This window comes from Tiliqua scincoides, chromosome 5, assembly GCF_035046505.1.
Source record: "Tiliqua scincoides isolate rTilSci1 chromosome 5, rTilSci1.hap2, whole genome shotgun sequence".
Lineage (NCBI taxonomy): Eukaryota > Metazoa > Chordata > Lepidosauria > Squamata > Scincidae > Tiliqua > Tiliqua scincoides.
The window spans coordinates 97,877,310-97,899,566 of record NC_089825.1 but is presented as its reverse complement, the minus strand read 5'-3'; the positions used below and the strand labels follow the sequence as shown (position 1 = coordinate 97,899,566).

The 22,257-nt window shown below is 44.0% G+C and overlaps 1 protein-coding gene and 1 pseudogene across 1 annotated transcript; one reads left to right on the top strand and one right to left on the bottom strand.

Annotated features, from left to right (window-relative positions):
• Window positions 1-1,202: 1,202 nt before the first annotated feature.
• Window positions 1,203-3,096, top strand: LOC136652500 (vomeronasal type-2 receptor 26-like). The gene is made up of 3 exons (XM_066629441.1): window positions 1,203-1,268; window positions 1,699-1,825; window positions 2,192-3,096. Exons 1-3 carry the CDS (start codon window positions 1,203-1,205, stop codon window positions 3,094-3,096), a joined length of 1,098 nt encoding a protein of 365 aa, XP_066485538.1.
• Window positions 3,097-10,320: 7,224 nt separating this feature from the next.
• On the bottom strand, window positions 10,321-21,895 carry LOC136652499 (vomeronasal type-2 receptor 26-like; annotated as a pseudogene).
• Between the last annotated feature and the right edge of the window lie 362 nt (window positions 21,896-22,257).

Here is a 22,257-nt window from a genome sequence, read left to right as displayed (position 1 = left end):
AATCTTAGAGTAATCTCGCCCACCCTCAGCTCTTCGGGATGAGGGGATCTTACCTAATACTTTCAAGAGAGTAGATATTAAATCCCCCAAAAAGTGGACAATCCCTGGATGATCCAGAGTGGACAACTGAGGGAAATGAGTCCTTAGAGTCTGGGTCCCATTTAATTCTTTTTGTTATGTTTGGGTAACCTTCTTCCACCTGGGTGTTAGTGTTATGATAATGATTTGGGAGATAGTCTAAATCACACAGCAGAGGAAGATGGTCACTAGACTGAGGGTATCCAACACAAAAGTTTGCTATCTGGGGAAGGAGTTGAGGAGGAACCAAGATATAATCAATGACACTTGCACCTCTAGATGAGATGTAAGTGAATTCTCCATTATCTCCCAATGCATCTAAGCCGTTTAGCCAAGTGAGGCCATAAGTAATACAAAATTTGGCTAGAAGCAGCCCCGCAGCATTAATTGTTCTATCCTTCGATTGCCTTTCGAAGAGATAGGTCTCTGGCAATATAATGTCAGTAGGTAAGTCCCAAAGTTGATGAAAGATGTCAGAATTATGCCCACCCATCCAGGATTTGTAGGATTGTTACGACTACACCATTAGTACACCTGCCTAAAGTAAATATCCTCATCCACTTTAACCTAAACTTGTACTGGGTCATTCCTGTCCTCTACAGACACAGAATAAAATCATTTTAAACATATTTGCAAGGCACATAGCCTCTCATGCTGATTATTCAAATATCTATATTGAGGAAAAGATGGTAAATAAATATACCTATACTGAGAAAAATATCAAATAGATAGCTGAGGTTTGAGTTGGGCCTCACTCAAAGCTGGGCCCAACCTTTTAACAAGATGAAACTCACAGAAAAAAGGAGGATGTCCATAGTGTTGAGTATTAAAAGACAGCTTCCTCTTATGTCCCATTCTTTTGATTCTTAGATGCGACCCCATTCAGAATCTAATTGCTACTGGGCACTCGTGTACCATGGAGGGTAAAGGGGGACAGACGTCCCAGGGTTCCACACCTCTGCCCCCCTGCCAGCCTCCATGCCTCCATCCATGCCTCCCAACCACCACTTTCACCACTTTCAGCTGCCCTTCAGAGACCTTCTGGGGGCCGGGGAAGTTGTATATGGCCTCCTCCTGCTCTCCAGAGGCCTTCTGAAACCTCTGGAAGGCTTTTGAAAGCCGTTATGTTTAAAAGCCCTTATAAGACCTGCAGAGGGCCAGAGGAGACCACGTGCGACCTGGATGTGATGGTAAGGGGTCGCAACCGGTGGGGGCGGGGGCAATATTCTGTGATCCTGGTCCCAAGCAGCACAGGGTCCAGGAATGCCAGTGCAATTGCCAATTCTTTGATGAAATAAAAACACGCTGAGTTCTCTGCTAGCAGAAAGGCACTTTGGGATTAAAACCAAATCCTGGTGTATTTCCTACTTCTTTTGGACTGTGCTCTGAACTGGTTTGAAGCCCAGTAGGAAAAACAAATCTCTCTACCAACTCTCCCTGAAGTCAAATACCACAGGAGTCCACAGCAGGTCGCTGGCAACAGGGGAGTTCTCTGTTGCTGGTCAGGATCAAGTTGGTCTCCTGTTCTTGATCAGCTGAAGTGCACTGAAAGAGAAGGATGGTCGTGGTGATGGGCATCCAATGTTTGCTTCACCGTTTCTGCCCATTCTTTCTTCTTAGAATCTGCCTGGTTCAACCTGTGTTGAGAGCTGCCATGTCGGACACAGCAAGACGGTTCGAGAAGGGAAAGCAATCTGTTGCTACGATTGTACTCCGTGTCCAGATGACATGATATCTAACCAGACAGGTGATTGACAGTGCCCTGAATTTCCAGGAAATATTTGCAAATATTTGTCCACCCTAACACCATAACATATGCCTAGGTATGGTCTGTTCTTCTCCAAACACTTAAATCATGATGCACAGATTCATAAAGGGAAACTGGTTACATCTTGAACAAGGGAGGATGCTTGAAAGACTTCAGAGGCAGTCCATTATACAGTTCAGTGCACTTTACGCCACTGCTGTCTGTCACTTGCTGCATTTTGTCATTCCCCTGATACTAAGCATTGTTCACCAGGAAAATGAGGAATTCTTGTCCAACGTTTGCTTTCAACCTTCCATCATTCTTCAGGATTCATAGAGCTACTGACACTCTCTTTGTCCTTTTCAGATGCAGCTCATTGCATCAAATGCCCAGAAGATCAGTACCCAAACAAGAACCAAGATCAATGTATCCCCAAACAGACAGTCTTCCTAAAGTACGAGGAACCCTTAGGAATTGGTTTGGTTTCTATTGCTTTTTCCTTTACAGCAATAACAGTTATGGTGATACTGATCTTTTTAAAGAACTGGAACACTCCCATTGTCAAAGCCAACAATCAAAACCTCACCTGCATTCTTCTCAGCTCCATCCTGCTTTGCTACCTTTCCTCCCTTCTCTTCCTTGGCAAACCTAGCAAGGTGTTCTGCCTTCTCCGACAATCGGCTTTTGGCATCATTTTCTCTGTGGCTGTTTCTTGTGTTTTGGCAAAAACCGCCACTGTAGTCCTGGCCTTCATGGCCACCCAGCCAGGGAACAGGATGAGGAAATGGCTGGGGAAAAAGGTGGCCCACTCCATTGTTCTTTCCTGTTCCCTCATTCAAGTGGGGATCTGCACTGTATGGCTGTCCACCTCTCCTCCGTTTCCAGATGTTGACATGCACTCCCAGACTGAGCACATCATAGTGGAGTGTAATGAAGGGTCGATCATCATGCTCTATTCTGTCCTGGGCTATGTTGGTTTTCTGGCCCTCACCAGCTTTACAGTCGCTTTCCTTGCCCGAAAACTGCCAGATATTTTCAATGAAGCCAAATTCATCACCTTCAGCATGCTGGTCTTCTTTAGTGTGTGGATCTCCTTCATTCCTGCTTACCTGAGCACCAAGGGGAAAGACATGGTGGCCGTGGAAGTCTTTGCCATCTTGGCCTCCAACACTGGCCTCCTGACTTGCATTTTTCTCCCTAAATGCTATGTAATTGTTCTAAAACCAGATCTCAACTCCAAGCAGCTGCTAACAGAGAAAAGAAGTAATTAAGTCAGATTCTAAGATGATAGTTGTTTTGCAAGTTTTTCCCTTTTTTGTTTCCATACAGTATGAGTACTGGATCACAGCATATCACATTTTTAATCATCCTGATTCTTTAGAATACACAAGGTGGGGTGAGAAATCATTTCAGAAGCAATAATTGCATCTCCTGGGCAGCTATCCATGGATAATGTTAATAATGCAAGATACAACCCAGAAGTCAAAATGATGAAACAAGGAAATACCAAGTTCATATTAAAGGCATGATGTTAAGGCAGCACAGGTGACCAAAAGAACCCAATGGTTTCCATCCTCTAAAACAGGGTTGCCCAAACCCCAGCCTGGAGGCCATTTCTGTCCCTCGGGGACCCCCAATCCAGTCCACGGAGAGTCCTCAGTCTCCAATGAGCCTCTGGCCCTCCAGAGACTTGTTGGAGCCTGTGCTGGTCCAATGTGACTACTCTCAGTGGAAGGGTCTACTGTTTGACCTCTTGCGTGAGTTGCAGGCCAAGGGCTTCCTCTGCTACTTGCTGTTTTACATCTGTGAAGCAGCAGCAAAGGCCAGCCTTGCTTTGTGCAATGTCTTTTATAGGCCTTGATTTATCACGAAAGCTTCATTTATTCATGTAAGTTCCATCTCCAATATATTCATTTATGTAAAACCTTTATTCAAATTTTAAATGTAAAGGAATTCTTTTTTTCCTGGCCCCCAATGCATATGTCAGAGAGATTATGTGGCCCTCCTGTCAAAAAGTTTGGATACCCCTGCTCTAAGAGAAGAATCGTCCTCCAAGAAGTCCTTCCTTCACAAGAGGAACACTTTTTCCAAGTAGGGACCTTTATAGCCTACTTGACTATTGGAAATTTGTATGCAGTATCTACTTTTTTCCCAGTCATGGATATTTCTGGTCATGATGCAATAACCCAGTTTCTTCTGAGCATTATGAAGCACTGCTTCTCAGTCATGTTACTTAGAATTGGTCCTTTTCTTTCAACTTTCATCATCTAGTTCTCGGCCACTTAGTCATAATGAGCTCTAGGCTGGTGCATCAGATCAGAATAGGCACCCAACTCTGCTGCACTGGTGGGTTCGCTAGGTCAGAAAGAGAAAGATCTCGATACACCTTCAATGGCATCACAGGGGTGTGTGTGTGGAAGGTGTGTACCAGACCAGATGACACCCTCAGAGGCATGGCACCACTAATGGTCAACATTTTGGAAAGTTTTGGGAAAATGTGCTTTTATGAATAAAAGCACAATGTTATATATTAATGGAATAATAATTTCATTAAGAACGTAATGAAACTAACCATGTTGAATTATCTGTATTTTTTCATACATTATGGCCAATTAATCTGAAAAAGAGAACACAACTGCCTTATGTAGCAAAAAGTGGTTTTACTAAACTCAAAACTGATCAATGAGACTAATTGTTCCAAGAGCCTATGAGGTGTTATTGTGACTCAGCAGGCAATCAATAAGGTGTTCATATGCAGAGATGGGCAAGTCAAGCACAGCTTGACTTGAGTCAAGTTATGAGTCTGCACCCCCTTTAACCTGACACAAAAAGGAGCCCTAACAAGCAGGTCATTTGACACCCAGGGCCCATCAATTGTTGTCACCCCATAAAACATCATTCATTCATTCATTCATTCATTCCTTCCTTCCTTCACATTTTTATACCACTTTTCCTCTAAGCAGATCAGGGTGGTGTGCATGGTTCCTCCCCTTATTTTGTCCTCACAACCCTGTGAGGTAGGTGAGACTGAGAGACAATAATGGTCATGACATGAAATGAATAATAATAATGGCCAGAAAATAAATGCAGTGAATATTTTCCCACAAGCAACGCATGAAGTTCTGCATCAAATGGTGTATAACATGATGGTATTATTCCTCAAAGTCATGATTACTAGAATTTTGGTCACTAGGGTGTCACCCACCCGCCACTCCCCCGAGGATGTCTCATTGACCTGTTTTGAGTTAAGGCAGTGGTTCTCAAACTTTTACCACTGAGACCCACTTTTTAGAATGGCAATGAGTCCAGGACCCACCAGAAGTGATGTCATGACTGGAAGGGACATCATCAAGCAAAATAAAATAAATAATTGAAAATAAAATTAAAGAAAAACAAATAATTAAATAAGGGGAAGCCAGCCCTGTTTCACCAAGTGAATATTCTCTGTAGCCTGTCTGCTATAACATCCCCTCCCCCCAATAGTGAGATTTCCAGCCCTTCCCAGTGCCCAGTTCAGTGTAAGTTTTTATATTTCAAGCATATCACTATCAGGACCCACCTGGCTTTACAAGTCTAAAAACAAAGAAAAATTGACCTTACCACTCAAGCCACTGTTCTATTCTTTTGGAGGGGGGGCTGCCTTCTGGAGCATTTGTTGAGCTCCGCTTTCATTGGATTGGGACCATGTAGCTAGCCTTGCATTCCCCTTTGCCTGACTTGACCAGCAGCCAAGGCACCGTTGCTTACTTGTGAGTAAACATGACATGTGGCTTACATTCGCTCTGCCTAGAGCTCAATACATTTGTCTGCTTGCAGGGAGGGACTTCCTTCTTAGGTGTTTTTGGGGGGCTGCTTTCATTGCATAGCAACCATTCTGGTGTCTTTGGCTTCCTCTCAGTCTGCCCTTTCGAAAGGACTAAGGCAAGTTCACCTACTCACGAGTAAACGTGCAATATGGCTCCATGCATTTTTGGGTTTCCTGTCTTTTGGCCATAACATTTGATGGAAAGGAGATACCTTACCTTGTTTTTTTCCCCATTGCATTCAGCTAGAAATTTGGCATCCACCGATATGTAGCATGATGGGGTTATTCCTAACCTCTGCAATGTTAGCAATGTTGGGTTTGTCCCTTGTCCGACCCCTGCCTTATCTGGCTGCAGGCCAGGGGCTGAACTGCCTAGCCACAGAGCCACCACTGCCTCTCCAGCTGACCAGGCAAGACTCAGCTGGGTGGGAGAGATTGCCCCCCAGAGCTCACCTGACCAGAGCATTGAGCAGAGCAGGGTTACCATTAACCACCAAAGAGGAGGGCAGCTGGCTAGGGTCAGGGCCCCTTTAAGCCTAGAGAGGGAGGAAGGGGAGGAGCCGAGGGTGTGACTGGGGAGGATAAAATCAGAGAAGCCTGTGATGACAGGCAGTTCTGGAGAGGGAAGGCAAGAGCTCCTGCCTGAAGACCAAGGGCCTGCCTCCAGGGAGGAAGACAAGGGTGTTGTGAACCCCCTCCCCCTGGCTTGGTCTGAGGCTTCCCCTGCAGGTAATCCCAGGGAGGTGGACACCCCACCCAGGGGTCCCAAGAGACCATCCAGCTGACCCTCGGCACCCTGCCGGTTGACCCTAAGAGACCCCCTTTTTGGGACACCCCTCACAGGTCATATGTGGTGTCATCCCCCCAAGGCTGGTACTTGGGGTGGACCACCCCCATGCTCCTCACTAGCTACACAGCTGCTAACAAGCAGAGTTTCTGAGTTGCTGAGAGCATTGTGGGGTCTTTAAAAGATTCCAGTCCCAAGTTTTTCGGCAAAAACTTCAGCTGCTGCCAGGGTGTGTGTGTGTGTGTGTGTGTATGTTGGAGTTCTCATTTGATACTCCCCTGGGATCCCCATCCCATCTGTAAACAAGGTGGGAGGGGGTGGAACAAACTGTGTGAGAGTGGGGACAGAAGCGGTGAGAGGCAGGAGGGTCACATGCAGCAGCTGGCAGGTTTACCAGTATGACCCACTCCTCTGCAGCTTGACTCAGAAGTAATTCCACTGTGGCCAGTCATTCACTGAGCCTGCTGAAGCCATGCCATTTTTTCTAGATGACTAAGAACCACCACTACCCTTGGCCAACACCTTCTTCCCACACTTGTTAGGGAAACAACCATACAATGATTCTCAGTTCCTTCAGAGATGCTCCCACCTCCCCCCTTCTCAGTGCAAAACCCAAACATTAACCCTTCCCTGTCTCCTGGCTGGAATTTCCCTGCTGCTGGCCCTGTCTGAAGGATGGCCCCATAATGTCTTTCATGCCTCAAAAAAGTAAGCCAGCACACCCAGACAGAGACAGACTCATGTCTGCATGTGTGGGGACTCATTTCCAAGTCAGTGACCTGTATTCGAGACAGTGCAAGAGTATATAATATACAACACTAAGGGCAGAATCCTAACCAGGTCTACTCAGAAGTAAGTCCTATTGTGTTCAATGGGGCTGACTTTCAGGAAAGTGTGGTTAGGATTGCAGCCTTAATTCATAGTATGGGATGGCTGTTTTGCCTTCTTTTTTATTTTTATATAAGGCACTGGTTCCCAACCTATGGTCCCTAAGGGCCTGGAGCCTCAACGACATCAAAGTCCTCTGGCCCAGGTCGTTTTCCTATAAGTGCACCACGATTACCTGGGGAGGGGGATGCCGTGCCAGATAATTAAGCAGCAATGGCATGAACTGACCCCGGCACATGCCCCTTCTGGCAGCCCAGGTGACACTGGCCAGCCCTCCCAGTTCCAACTGGTAGCCGAAGCTGCCGGCCAACGCCCTCTTCCGGGTCCAAAAGCTAATTCAGTGACCGCAGATCAGGACCCTCACGGGAGTCGACCAACAAAGACCTGCAACAGGAAAAGTAACATAAGCCACTAACACTGGAACGCAAGAAGATGCCATTAGGCAACACAACCAGGGACTCCAACCCCCTCCCTCCATCCCTCCACATTAACACCAAGGCTGGCGATGTCAGTCAACACGCCTCCCCAACCACTGGGAGAGCCTGACAAACTCAGGCCCTGCAACCGGTGGGCCTCAGCGAATGTAATATTTAAAGGCGCCCAAGTGCCATTGCCCGATCCTCTGGATAGCTCCGGCACAGAAGCCCAACCTGGCTGCCGTTAATGCGGCAGCGATTCTAAAGGAATGCAGGCCAAACTGCCTGGCTGCCATTCCAAGCCTCTGCAAAGTGGTATTAAAAACCACCCTGAACTGATACACTGTCAGGGGGGAGGAATTCTGATGCTGAAAAAATGGCCCGTCCCCCCAGGGCGCCACGTGGCCACGTAGTCCACAACCGCCTGAACCGGGCAGATATCCACATCGGCAGCTCTTTTCAGGTGGTCCCACTGGCCCTTACCTTGCTGGTCGGTCTTAGAACACCTTAAAAACAGAAACACGATTAACACCCAACTGACAATCGCCCCATCGCAAGGCCCTGTCCCCGGGGGTGACTTTAGAAACGGATAATACCTCGCTCCAAATGCAGAATGCTGTTCCAGAACCACCATTTAGAGCGCGATACCAAAGTCTTTCGAGGCTGAATGTTGCCAACAGTATAACTTGGGTGTGAACTAAAATGCAGAATTATTCTTGGACATAATTGGATATAAATATAATTCTCATTAGATTTGAAAGAGCTTTGTTTTCTCTGCACCAGAGACGGTGAGACTGTTTTCTTTCCTTTAGTTTCTCTCTCTGTCAACTGGACTGTTATCTGCAAGAGGTATGGAAGGAATGCGGATGGCAGAGTAGTAATGACGCGGTGGAAGTAAGGAGAATAATACATTGTGGACATCTAGTGGACTAGAGCGAAATTGCAAAATGGATTCTGTTCCAGAAATGTGGATACAGAAAATCTTGATTAATATGGAGAGATTGCTTGTTATGGAGCGACAACAGCTGAGTTGGTCCTCGCAGATTGAAGCCAGTCTGGAGACTCTTTCCCAACAGATAGATATGTGCAAGGAACAATTGGAAGATGTGAAGAAACAAGCAGAAGATAAACAAGGGAGTGAAAAAGCGGACAAGGAGGAAAATCAACAGGATGATCAACAGGATGAAGAAGAGGTGCTGATGAAGATCAATAAGGATACGATGGACAGAGTAACAGGAGTGCACAGATTTGTTGGAACAAGAAGGAGAAAATATATCCCAGTTAAGTGGAAGAATGAACACACCCTATATAAGAAAGCGTGGATCTATCAGATTCTGTTATAGAGATAAATTATTAAAGATATTATGGGAGAAAAAATGGAAAGTAAGAAAGAAAAAGAACCCTGAAGGGTAATTTGAGGGTTAAAGAAAATTGGAGAATTTATTCAGCTAATATTTATTAGCCCAAATTTATTTGAAGAAAAAAAAAAAGAATACGTATGAAATTGATAAATATGAATTAGAATGTATTAAAAAATATGGGAAAATGTTTAAAAAAATATAGCTGGAAATGTAAACATGTGGAAGAATTGTTTTATATGTGCTTATTATGTCAAAGAAAAAAGTGTAATTAGATTGGAGAATTAGATTGGAGTTGATATAGCTGAGGTGATAATTTTGGTAATTAGATTATTTTGTTTTAATATTAATGAGCAATTGAAGTTAGTTTATGCTTGGTAGAAAGTGAATATTTAGAAAATATAGTATAGGGCATTAGGGAAAATTTATTGTATATTATATAAATAAATGGCTAAATCAATAAGAGGTAGAAATAGATGAGTAAGTAGATTAGGAGATATAGTATGATTAATTAGTAATGGTATATGGTATTTAGCACTCCTAAATGTATGTTATATGTTTGTATGTCTGTGTGTTAATTAGAAAGAAAGAAAGAAAGAAAGAAAGAAAGAAAGAAAGAAAGAAAGAAAGAAAGAAAGAAAGAAAGAAAGAAAGAAAGAATGAATGAATGAATGAATGAATGAATGAATGAAAAAGAGCTGGAAGATCCAGGTTCAAATCCCTGCTCAGCCATGAAGCTTCCTTGGTGACCTTGAGCCAGTCACTACCTCTCAGCTTCATCTACCTCAGAGGGCATCTACATCATGAGGACGAAAGAAAGAAGGAAATATTCCACCATGAGCTCCTTGGAGGAAGGGCAGTATAAATATGTGAAAAATAAATAAATAATACATATCTATCCCTCCGGCTACACAGCAGCAGTAGGTCAAAAAACCCTTAATCGGGGGGAGATTTTGATCAGCAACCTGTTACTCGAATGTGAAGCAACAATTCCTGTCTGCATTGTGTCAAGCTAAGGTCTCTATGGTGCATAAAATTCTGGATCCTTGGAAGGCTCCCAAATCACATTCTAGCTGGGTAGTTATCATATAATTTGTTCTACATTGCTTCTCTTCAGTTGTACAGCTTGCTTGCCACAGTGATAATGAGGAAATGAAATATGGCTCACACTATCAATCCTTGACTCCCTTCCTTGCAATTCAGAACAAGGAAGACATATACATAGTTACAAAATATCATCTTTAGCATGTAGAATTTTTCTTCTTCAAAACAACATTTTTTGTGTTCATTTCGGGCCACAATAAAATAATGAACAATTTAGGGGGGGAAATGCAACCTAGTAACCCAGCAGTGGAGGCCAAAATGGAGAAAATCTCCACAGCCACCATGTACTTGCCCTTGGTGCTCAGATAGGTTGGAACAAAGGAGACCCAGACACTGCAAAAGACCAACATGCTGAAGGTGATAAACTTGGCCTCATTGAAAGAGTCAGGCAGTTTCCTGGCCAGGAAAGCAACAGTGAAGCTGACACTGGCCTGAAAGCCCATGTAGCCCAGGACAAGGTAAAACATAGCACCTGAACCCTCATTATATTCCACTATGATCTGCCCAGGTAGTGAGAACATATCAAGATCTGGGAAAGGAGGAGAAGTACTGAGCCAGCTGGTACATATTCCAAGTTGAATTAGGGAGCAAAAAAAGATAACATAATGCGAGTCTTTTCCCCACCCATTTCCTCATCTTGCTCCTTGGGTTGGTGGCCATGAATGCCAGAACCACAGTGATGGTTTTGGCCAAAGCACAAGACAGTGCAAGAGAAAAGGCATTTCCAAAAGCAGCTTGTCGGAGGAGGCAGGTCATCCTGCCGGGTCGTCCGACGAACATGAAGGAGCAAAGGAAACAGAGCAAGAGGGAGATCAGGAGAAGGTAGGTCAGATCCTGATTGTTGGCCCTGACGATGGGAGTGTCTTGATATTTCATAAAGATTCCAAGCACCAAAGCAGTGAGCAGAGAAAAAGAAACTGTGGTGGAAACCAAACTTATGCCCAAAGTTTCATTTTAGGCTAGAAAAGTGATGTCTTTTGGGGTGCATTGAGTTTGATGCTGGTTTGGATGCTGGTCCTCTGGGCATTCTTCACACTGATCCATATCTGGAAGAAGGAGAAATGTTCAGTGCACTGAAAGAGTGTGGAACATCTAACCCTCTAGCAGACTAATCCTATTAAAAATGCTCACTGGAGGAGCTTATGTTCTGCTGGTAGAGGTTGCAGAATCCATGCAAAAGTGCTGGCACATTGCAGGCATGCGGAATGAGGCTGCCAGCACAGTTGCTGGTGGCAAAGACACAATCTGCTGGCACCAAGCAAGGCTGTGCAGAGAGATAAGTGTTGTTGTTGGCATCCTTCAGTCTCAGAAGACTATGGTGTCACGCTCTGAATGGTGGTTCTGGAACAGAGTGTCCTCTCCAGTGCGCGAAGCCTGGGTAAAGTAAGTATGGAGGATAGGCTGTTACCCATCCCCCCTCTCCACGTCGCTGAAATGGTCCAATGGAAAGGCAGAGGCCAATACAGTTGGTTCCAGCGGCGTCGCAGGAGTTGCCAGAACGTGACTGTGTTCAGCCATGAACTGCCTCAGGGACTCCGACTCCGGATTTTGCCTGGAGGTTGACTCCTGAAGCCTTTTCCATAACTGGATGTAGCCACAAGGCAGTGGAGGTTTGGGATCAGAGTTTTCCTTCTCTCAGATGAGCTGCCTTCCCAGGCTGACGAGTCCCATCTACCCGGTGGCTGTTTAGTCGCCTCTTACGACAAGTACAGCCAAACTGAGGGCCTATTCTTATCCCCAGCCCCCAGGGGTAAGAGAAGTTAGAGAAGTGTTATCTTCTCTGGAACCGAAGGTGTTATTTGTTGCAGCTGCCATGCTGGCTGCCATTTGATATTTTTTTTAAGATACCCAGATACACTGAGAGCCATCGTGGTTTTGGAAGAGCTGATATCTTCCTCCAACAGTACCCTGGGAAAGCATGTCATCCAGGATATAGTGGGATATTAAAAATGGCAATCACAAGGCAGTTTTGCAGAGAGAAAAGAACACAAAATGACAAATAGGGAGTCATGAAAAGAACGGAGAGAAATGGAAAAACAACTAAATGTATGGAGGCTTATGGCCCACCCTATCTAGGGATCTTGCACTGGATGAAGGGCTGCTGGCACGCTGGCGGCGGCACCCAATGCACCATCCTGGGGTGGGGGAGGCCAAGCAAGACTGGCGGGAAGGTAAAATACTTAGCAGTTGTTGCCCACCACATGATCACTGGTGGGACTTCTCAGATCTGTGCCAGCCTTGTTGGTGGCATAAATAGGAAACTGTTGCATAGGGAAAGTGTTGGGTGTGTGTCCACTACGACTCACTGCATCCTACCCCAATATCTACCCTTCTGTCACAATCCTGTCAACAGCCAGTCTGTACCACCCTGCTAATGGTCTGCGGCTTTCCCCCTGCTGCACAAGCATCTATGCTGCAGCCACCGGCAGAAGGACTGCCAGGGTGGCAGGGCTGACATGGTTCTGGAGGTTAGGAATGGGCTGTAAATTAATGAAAACAAATGCAGAAAGCGTAATATGTACCTCATGTGAAACAGAAAAGGGAAACATTTTTATTTTTCCCTACATAGTCCATCTTTGAGAACGCTTGGATAGCATCTGTGGAATCACATACCTGTTTGGTTAGAAATGGTCCCCTCTGGGCACCAAAAACAATCATAGCAGCAAGACGGGTCCCTTTCACGAACCTTTTTGTGATAGCCAGGCTGGCATCTCTCAGTGCAGATAGAATGGGGCAACGTCTACCCAGAGATAACAGAGTAGGAGATTTAAATGACTGTGATTTAGGTCCCAGTCCTAACCAACTTTCCAGCACTGGCATCGCTGCGCCAATGGGGCATGTGCTACATCCTGCAGTTGGGTGGCACTCATGGAGGTCTCCTCAAAGTAAGGGAGAATTTGTTCCCTTACCTCGGACCTGCATTTCCCTTACCTCAGTGCTGGAAAATGGGTTGGGATTGCGCCCTAATGTATTGATTCTTTTTTTTTGCTACCTGTAATTTTATTCATATTTTATTTTATTCTAACCTTTGCACAGTAATGAATGTGAAATACAATAAAGTCAAATATTTACTGGCTTTCCCTTTGGAAACAACCCTCCATCCAATCACAGTGTTAATAACATGACCATTCCATATACTATGACTATGTTAAATCCATAATTAATATATTATTATGGATTTAGGGATATGATACTTCACAGATACTGGCTTCCTAGCAGAACCTAGAATTTTCGCATCAAGGTATGTTCCTTAGTTTATCTTTTTTCTTTTTTTTTCCTTTGAGAAATCTGAAAGATATCCCGTGAATTCCTGAAACTGACTCAATTACTATTGGAATTACATTTCAATATTCTTTCCCTGCAAATGGGTGGAGGTGTAGTCTTGCTACCAGCTGAGGAAAGGCAAGATGAAGATGACAAACTTCTAGGCTGAATCATAATGAGGGATTCAATTGGGATGCATACATACTCTCACAATAGTGCATCACCAATAGTGCACAGCAGGAGAATTTCCGTGGGTATCAGAATTCCAGGATCACCCAACGCTGACATTCTTTACTTGAAAGCAGTATCCATTCTCAGGAAATCATAGGGGTAGTGAATCACCTACTGGGTTCTAGTATTTTTTCCAGGGTTGTGGGGGAGGGAGGCTACACCTGCCTAGCTAAAGGAGAGACAATTTAAAGTTCATTGTTGTTCAGCTGGCCATAAACAATGAGGGACATGAGTTAAGTGAACAATCAGGACCCTTTGGTATCAGTTAATAGACAAATATGTTTCTCTTTGAAAACTTCTTTGATTCAGCGGGATAGGCCTAGGCCAGAAACCCTTGGAGAGTCTTGTACTGTTCAGCACCAAAGGACACTCAGGACCTCTGCTGAAGAGAGGATTTGCTCCAACGCCAGAGTAGGTGGAATGATGAGAGCAAATCCCAATTAATGTCACTGAGACTTGTTGAGCACAGCCTCAAGATAGCAAGAAGACAGTCTGCATCTCAGCAAACCCCAAAATATTCCTGCATGATGTTCAGGGGTTTGAATTATGTTAGCTAATTATGTTGGAGATCTTTGTTGTTCTTGGTTTATTGAACCCATCAGAGCATTCTGGCAATGCATTATTGGATCAGGAGGCAAACACGGTCACCTGCTATGTGTCAGAATTATGGAGGTTATCATAACTGCTCTAAATAAGTAAGATATATATTTGTAGGTTTAATTGCAAAAGGAGTTAGAAAGGAAACAGCCAAGTCCTAAACTTGAACATCTGGAAAGCCAACCTGATTGTATTTGCTGGGCCATGTAATGTCACCTTCTTTAATCGTAAATTTTTGACCTGAGGAAGCCTGTGAACCCATCGTTCCAACTCTTCTTTGGACGAATGATTTATTTGGGAAAACCACCCAGTTCACAATGTCATATCCATTGGAGAGTTCCATGTGTTCGTTGAAGAAGACCTCGTCCCCAGCACTGTTGTTGAACCGGAGTATTCTCAAAAACGAATGGAGCTGTAGAGAAAGAGAAAAGCTCAAGACTGACAAAACAGTTCACAGGTTTGCAGGGATGTAGGGATTTCCACTGAAAAAATTGTAAACTCTCTCTCTCTCTCTCTCTCTCTCTTTGAATGGCATTACTATAGGCATTGGAAGTTTCTGAATATCGTTTAGGTAGACTTTTCTCACAATGGCATTTCTGATGTTATCAAACTGCACATTCTGTGATCGAGTCATGATCCCTGCTGAAGCTGTTATAGTACCTGCCCCATCTCTGTTTCCTGGATTTGGAATGTTGGAACCCTAGCATGTGAAACTGTGTGAATAGTCTCAGATGCAGTACATGGTGCAGTTGCATTGGCAGGGGGAGGAATTTAGATGGGACTGGTCTGGAAGCCTATCCAAAAATGGGGGGATGGAAAAGCAATCCTGATAGATAAGATGAGGGGACCCCCTGGTGTTTGAGAAGGAATGGGGATGAAACCTACAAAAAAGAACTAGCATGTTTTGTTTCATGTTCTGCTTCATGCAGTAACCATCCCCTTATGACAGTACTGAAAGAAAAAGGTCTTACATTACCTCCCAGGGCTGTGTCATCTGAAGCCCCAATTTGAGTCCTTGCACCCTTGTCATGTGCCTGGATGAGTACCTAGCATGTAAAGCATGTGCCAAGGCAGAGACTGCATTGTAGATACTGTAGCTCTCAGCAGACATCCTCATTTCAAACTGTGTCCCCAGAAGATTCTCCAACTTTTCTACCCCTGTACAGTTCTTGAGATTCAGCCTAGACTCCAAGGGATTTGGGATTGATGTTAAGCACCCAAATGCCAAAGACCAGAATTGTTGGAGAAAAATATAATTTTGGTGGTTGTAAGTGTTAAATGTCTGGAGAAAGGTGGAAAATCCTGGCACCTCATTTTTGTGGACTGCTATGGATAAAGAACCATGGAAGTGTCTGATATATGAAGCATTTTGATAAGGTATTGAGGTAAAATCCCAGTGGCCTGCTGTGATCCAAACCTTCTCCATGGATTTGGTTGCCGGTGGTTCATATGTATTTAGCAGCAGTTTTAGACGTAGCATATAGAGTGTGTTCCCATATGTAACAATCACATTGGCTTTTGTTGCATTAAGAGCGACCAGAATGTTTTGTGTAGCGAATATGCTTTTCTTGTTTTCCATATCTATAGTAACAAATGGCACCCTTTCTGCAAAGGCTATACAAATCCCATTCTTACTGAACATGGTTGTCAACCTTTCCCCAAAATCTTCCCCACTGTCATCATCTGAAAAAATGAGGCCAATCCAAGTCCACCCGAAATATTTGATCAAATGCACAATCTCTTCATATTTAGAGGCTTCATTTGGAACCATTTGGTATAAAGTAGGGAACTGAGTTCTGTCCTTCAGTACTGCATGAAGAGGTCCATAACTGAGCTAAGGAGTAAGAAGAGGGAGATTTTTCAAAAGCCAGGCTAAATGGCAGTTTGGGCACCTAATCACTCACTATGTGAAAGCACTTAGAGTGGAGGGTCATTTCTCATTTCTTCTCTGAAGAGAGAAGCATGAAGAATCATATGGAGATGTGAAAGGAAATGTCATCTGCCGTGTTCTCTTCTGATCTCTTTGCTTAGCTCATAATTTTCAATATTGGTTTGGAGTAGGAGAACCAGAAAGAATAGCTGCAGGTCCCAATTGACCCATGGCGGCTGCTGGGACTCACTCTGGGGCAATGGAAAAAATTTTCTAATGTGGAAGGCACCACTGGCTCAGGCAGTATCATTCATTACTGATCATTTTGCAGTGGTGACTGTTTGGGGGATGATCAGGGACAGTACAGGTAGGGATCTGGGTTGGGATCGAGCTGTGCCAGGGGCATTTGGGGAGCATGAGAGGGAAGATCATGGTGGCATTTGCCTATGCTCTTATCCTCCTTTCCTAGCCTGGACCTCCCCTGAGGAGTTTCCTCAGGCTTATGTCAGCAAAAGAGCTGGCTTAGATCTAAGGAGTCCCACTAGAGACTGGGCAGGCTACAAAGGAAAACGTAAAAAGAAAATTTACTGACTCCTCCTGGGCTGTCTTGTTCCACTCCAGCTGCATGATCTGGGCTGGCGGGGGATAGGATTGGTCTCCAAGTGTGGTACAATAGAGAGAGTTTGTTGTCTGCATAGCAAATGTGTAAATGAGATCCCCAATTCCCTTGTACCACCCCCTACCTGTGGGATCTTGTATAGTCCTAAGACCGTGGCCATTCGGAAGGAAGTGTCTGACTGCAGACCTCCAACAACTGCAGCCATCTTATATTTTTCTCCACACCGGAAATTAGGGACGTTTTTAGTGCGTTCAGATAGCAGGGAAAGGGTGATATCATATATTATCTTTTGGCAGAGGTCATCATAGATTCGGAAGCCAAGAGTGGCATTGGGTAACAGGTTTGGATTCTTGTTGATCTCATCAATGGCAAAAATGAAGGCCAAGGAATGCTGGTTGTTCTTTCCCATAAAACTACCAAAAAAAAGTGAGTTTTTATGATTATTTTTTAAATTTTGTATGCGTTCATTTTCATTCATTGCACTCCAGCCTTTTAGAGCACTTTAGCCTTTCCATGGGGTTAGCACCATGTTCCAAGCCTCCTAAAAATGTAAAACAAAAATTATAATAACCAATTCTACAGTTAGCATGACAAAAATTACTGACTTCTACCATCCAGAGGTGTTTGGAGTAAGATCTGTGCAGTAAGATCAGCCCTGTAGTCCCATTCAGATTTGCAAGGTGTCCGGGGCTGCTTTTAAAAAAAGTCTTCGGATATCATTGTTTAGTTTAGTAGGGATTATCAGATTTCAGAGAACTACAGACAGTGCAAGGTTATGGGGAGCCCTCAAAGACATTATGCTTCATGGTGCTACTGTTTCTGCACAGAGTTTGATTTGAAGAGAATTGATTTAACCGCAACTGCGACTTGGTAATCCTGACAAAAACACTGGAAATCATGGTTGCATACTGTTGTAGATGAGCAACTATAAAACATTGTGTGCCCCATTCAAAAGCACTGACAGCAGAATAATTGAGAAGTATCCCTAATGCTGATTAATCATTTCATTCATGGTTTGCAGTAGGCTCCTTTTCACAGCAATAAATGTCAGAGTTCACAGTCCTGAAGTTCCTCTGTATTGATCTGATTAAAGTACAACTTGCTTATGAATATTACAACTGCATTTTATTATGAAATAAGTTAGACCTTGAACAAATTACCCTTACCAGAATCAGACCAATTTTTTTTTAAAGAAACCCCCAGAAAATCTGAGTTGATTTTAGAATTTCAACGGTAAAGAGGTTTTGTCAATTTAACAAACATACCAGACTTTCAAAGAACTTGCAACCTTATCAAAATCAAGTCAGACCTTTTTTAAAAAAGAATAGAATCTGACGATTTGAAGGATACTGTGGTGAGGAAAGATTTTTGTTAGGTGTAATAAACAGAAGCCCTCTGTCTGTACGGAAACTTAAAGGCCAACCTGCACAAACCTTGCTAAATAGTGCCCATTATACTGTACTGGATTTAAACCACACACACACTTACTAGATCACTACATTATTGACATTCAGAGGGACAGTCTTGAAGGACTCCATTTGTAACAGACCCACATTCATGGACAGAATTCCACCAACCACATGGTTTCCTGGTCTGAAATAATCAAATCCATATCTCGGAGTTGTTGCTCTGCAGAGTCCTTCCAAGGGCTTGCTCACAGACTGAAGCAGGAACAGAAGGAGGAGGAAGAGGAGCAGGATCTTTGAGGAGACCATCTCTTTGCCTTTCAAATTTGGAATCTTCATAGATCGCTAACAACATTCAATGCACTTTTTAAATGCTGAATATTGTAAGTGTGCTTATTCTTGCCCTGGTGTTGGATCTGAGATACTGTTCCTCTTCACTGTGAAGGAGCTCAGCTGTCTTCTGAATTTGCACAGCTCTCAGTAGCAAAAACATCTTCTTTTATAGCAGGCTTTGTGACTTATGCAAGTTTGACAAAGTCTCCAATCCATTGCTTTCTTTGTCTTCCCCCCCCCCCCACCTTTTCTGTTGTTTATGAATTTGAAAGTTACTTCTGAACATCTCCTGGGGCTTCCTTGCAGAGAACACTCAATCACAATATAATTATAGATAATGATCATTCCAAACTCACAGGCTCCACGTTAGGTTGTCTGTATGGTTGAGTATCCAGAGCCAATGTTTATGTATAGAGTTCCCAGAGGCACACTCAACTCTGATGGGTCAACAGGTGAGATCAAAGAGGCCTTTGTCATCTTGGAACATGCGTTTCTGCTATTTATGGTGCAGCTAAGCATTAGAAAATTGTGTGTACTTCTCATGTGATCTCACACATTTACCCTTTTGAGTTCTTCCTAGAATTAGAACAATAATAATATTCCACATAGGCCTGTCTTCATTGACCCAGATCCCTATTAACCATTCATGACTTTCCTCATAAACTTTGCCATCCCTCCTTATTCCTAGTTTCCCCTTTCCCACAACCCACTGCAGTGCTCTAACATAGCATAGGTTGGGGTTCTTATGTGTTACTATATTTCTCCTTCTTAAAGAACAGGTCCTTGGTGCTCACTTGTGACCTTATGTAGAAAGTAGGGGCAAAAATGCAATGTGAAGTGCAATCCTGAGCTGCACATGGGCTGGCGCAAGTCCCTTATGTCGGCCCAGGAGGTCGCAAATGTGCCATAAGAGATTACAGATTCAGAGTATATTGATTGATATAGCCTGTGGATGCTAGCATTAGCCTTCACGCCGACAGAGGGAGAGAGCCTTGTGTCGGCATGGCTGGGCCGAAATAAGGCTCTCGGGTAGGCAGGGAGAAGGTGGGAGGGAGGCGTTCCTGGGTGGGGGGAGGGTGGGAAGCCAGAAAAACAGAAAAAAAAAATGTTTGAGGAGTGTTGTCAAAAACCAAGACAGGGAAAGCAAGTTTTTCTAGTAGTGGAAAGTTTTTCAAGAGTGGGAAACAAAGTAAAAAGTGTAAACTTGTCCTGAATGAAAGCAATACAAAAACTTCCTAAATCAACCGTAATAGTGAATAAAATAACAAGCTATATATGAATGATGAGCCTAATTCTAGCAGAGCATAGATCACATAGAAAATGTGTGATGTGTACCCCATTTGTGTATAAAATTGTAACAAGAACTGACCTGGTATGATGCTTCTTGGTGTGCACCTACTGGCATCCTTTATCATGACAAAGTTTGTTTTCTTATTTTTCTTTTCACAGACTCTAGTGTCTTTTCTTTTGTGTGCCGGGCAGAACCTAAACCTGAACGCAACGTGGGAACCTCTGATCTATGCAACACTGCCAAGGGTTTAATCCCAAGTCTCAGTGGAGGCAGCAAAATGTGTAAAGAACACATTTCAATGGGTAGCTTCACTTTTTATTGAAATTTCAGTAATTGTACATGATCATCTACTTTATCCTACAGAGCTTCACTTCAGATGCACACCTTGCTTACCACAATAATAGTGGGGTTATGCAGTGGTGTCACTAGGATTCGCATCACCCGGTGCAGGATGCCAGCGTGTCACCCCCCATGCAGTGGGCGGGGCAACACCCCAGGTGGCAGGCGTGGTGATGTATCATCACTCTGCCCCCACTGGTTTTTTGGCTATACCTTTTGACAGAACAAAGATAAAACACATTCTGCATGAAACTACGCATTGATTGATATACAACATGATGGTATTATTCCTCCAAACTGTGATTTCAGTGATTTTGGTCACTAGCGGTGTCACTCCCCCCCTGGGTGTCAAATTACTAACACCTTATTGCAGCAGTTCTCAAACTTTTAGCACTGGGACCCACTTTTTAGGATGGCAATCTGTCCAAGACCCACCCGAAGCGATGTCATGGTGGAAGTGACATCATCAGGCAAATTAAAATAAATAAGTATTAATAATTAAACAAATAATTAAATAAGCAGAATCCAGCCCTGGTCCACAAAGTAAATTTCCTCTGTAGCCTGCCTGCAATAACACCCCCCTCCAAAACCAGTAAGGTTTTCAGCCCTACTCAGCGCCCAGTTCAATTAAAAAACTTCTGTTTAAACCAGATCACTGTCAGGATCCACCTGGCTTTGCAAGTCTCAAAAAGGTTCACCTTATCAGCTGAAGCCTCTTTTGATCCTTTTTAGTGGGGGGGGGCTGCATTCTGGAGCACTTGTTGAGCTCCAGGTGCATAGGATCAGGACCATTCTGGTAGCCTTGCACTCTCCTTCACCTGATTTCTACACCAGCCAAGGCATGTTTGCTTACTCATGAGTAAATGTGACTGTGAGGCTTAGTTTCGCTTTCCATAGGGCTCAATACATTCATTTGCTTGGAGGGAGGGACTTACTTCTGAGGTGTTTTGGGGGGCTGCATTCATTGGATCAGGACCATTCTGGTGTCCTTGGATTCCTGTCAGCCTGCCCTCTCTGAAGGACTAAGGCAAGTTCACCTACTCATGAGTAAACGTACGATACGGCTTACTATCACTTTCCATAGGGATCCATGCATTTTTTGTCCTCCGGTTTATTGGCCATAACTTTTGATAGAAAGGAGCTATTTCACTCTGGTTTTTTGTATTTCATTCCACTAGAAATTCTGCACCCAATGGTATATAATATGATGGGGTTACTCCTAACCACTGCAATTTTAGCATGACACCCCCAGTGCACGTCACCCCCCTGTGCGCGCCACCCGGTGCGGTCCGCACCGTCCGCACCCACCTAGCAACATCACTGGGGTTATGTATATATGCAGGATTGTATATATCATTCATTGGACACATAGGACTGTGATCTTTGTAGATAATACACAGGAAAAATTTACATATTTAGAAAGTATGCATGGCTAGTTGACAGAATTCCTTTTCTTCAAGAAGAGTTTCTTGGTATTCACATCTGGCCTCAGCAGAATAATGTATATTTTAGGGGCAAAATTACAACCCAGCAACCCAGCAGTGGAGGCCAAAATGGAGAAGATTTCCATGGCCACGATGTACTTCCCCTTGGTGCTCAGGTAGGTTGGGACAAAGGACCCCCAGACACTGCAGAAGACCAACATGCTGAAGGAGATGAACTTGGCCTCATTAAAAGTGTCAGGCAGCTTCCTGGCTAAGAAGGCCACAGTGAAGCTGGCAATGGCCTGAAAAACCATGTAACCCAAGACATTGCAAAACATGGCGCCTGAGCACTCGTTACATTCCACTATGATCTGCCCAGGTAGGGAGAACATATCAAGATATGGGAAAGGAGGAGATGCCACTAGCCAACTGCCACATATTCCAAGTTGAATGAGAGAGCAAAAAAGGATCACCCATTTGGACAGGCTCTTTCCCACCCATTTCCTCATCTTGCTCCCCGGATGTGTGGCCATGAATGCCAGAACCACAGTGATGGTTTTAGCAAATACACAAGAAAGAGCAAGAGAAAAGGCATTGGCAAAAATGACTTGTCGAAGGAGGCAGGTCATCCTGCCAGGTCGTCCAATGAACATGAAGGAGCAAAGGAAACAGAGCACGAGGGAGATCAGGAGAAGGTAGG

Bases quoted from the DNA above. Each gene is read 5' to 3' on its own strand.
- LOC136652500 (XM_066629441.1), top strand. From the start codon at position 1,203: ATGTTTAAAAGCCCTTATAAGACCTGCAGAGGGCCAGAGGAGACCACG. The intron at 1,269-1,698 runs GTAAGGGGTCGC...CTTTCTTCTTAG, and splicing joins CGTGCGACCTGGATGTGATG to AATCTGCCTGGTTCAACCTG. The intron at 1,826-2,191 runs GTGATTGACAGT...TGTCCTTTTCAG, and splicing joins CATGATATCTAACCAGACAG to ATGCAGCTCATTGCATCAAA.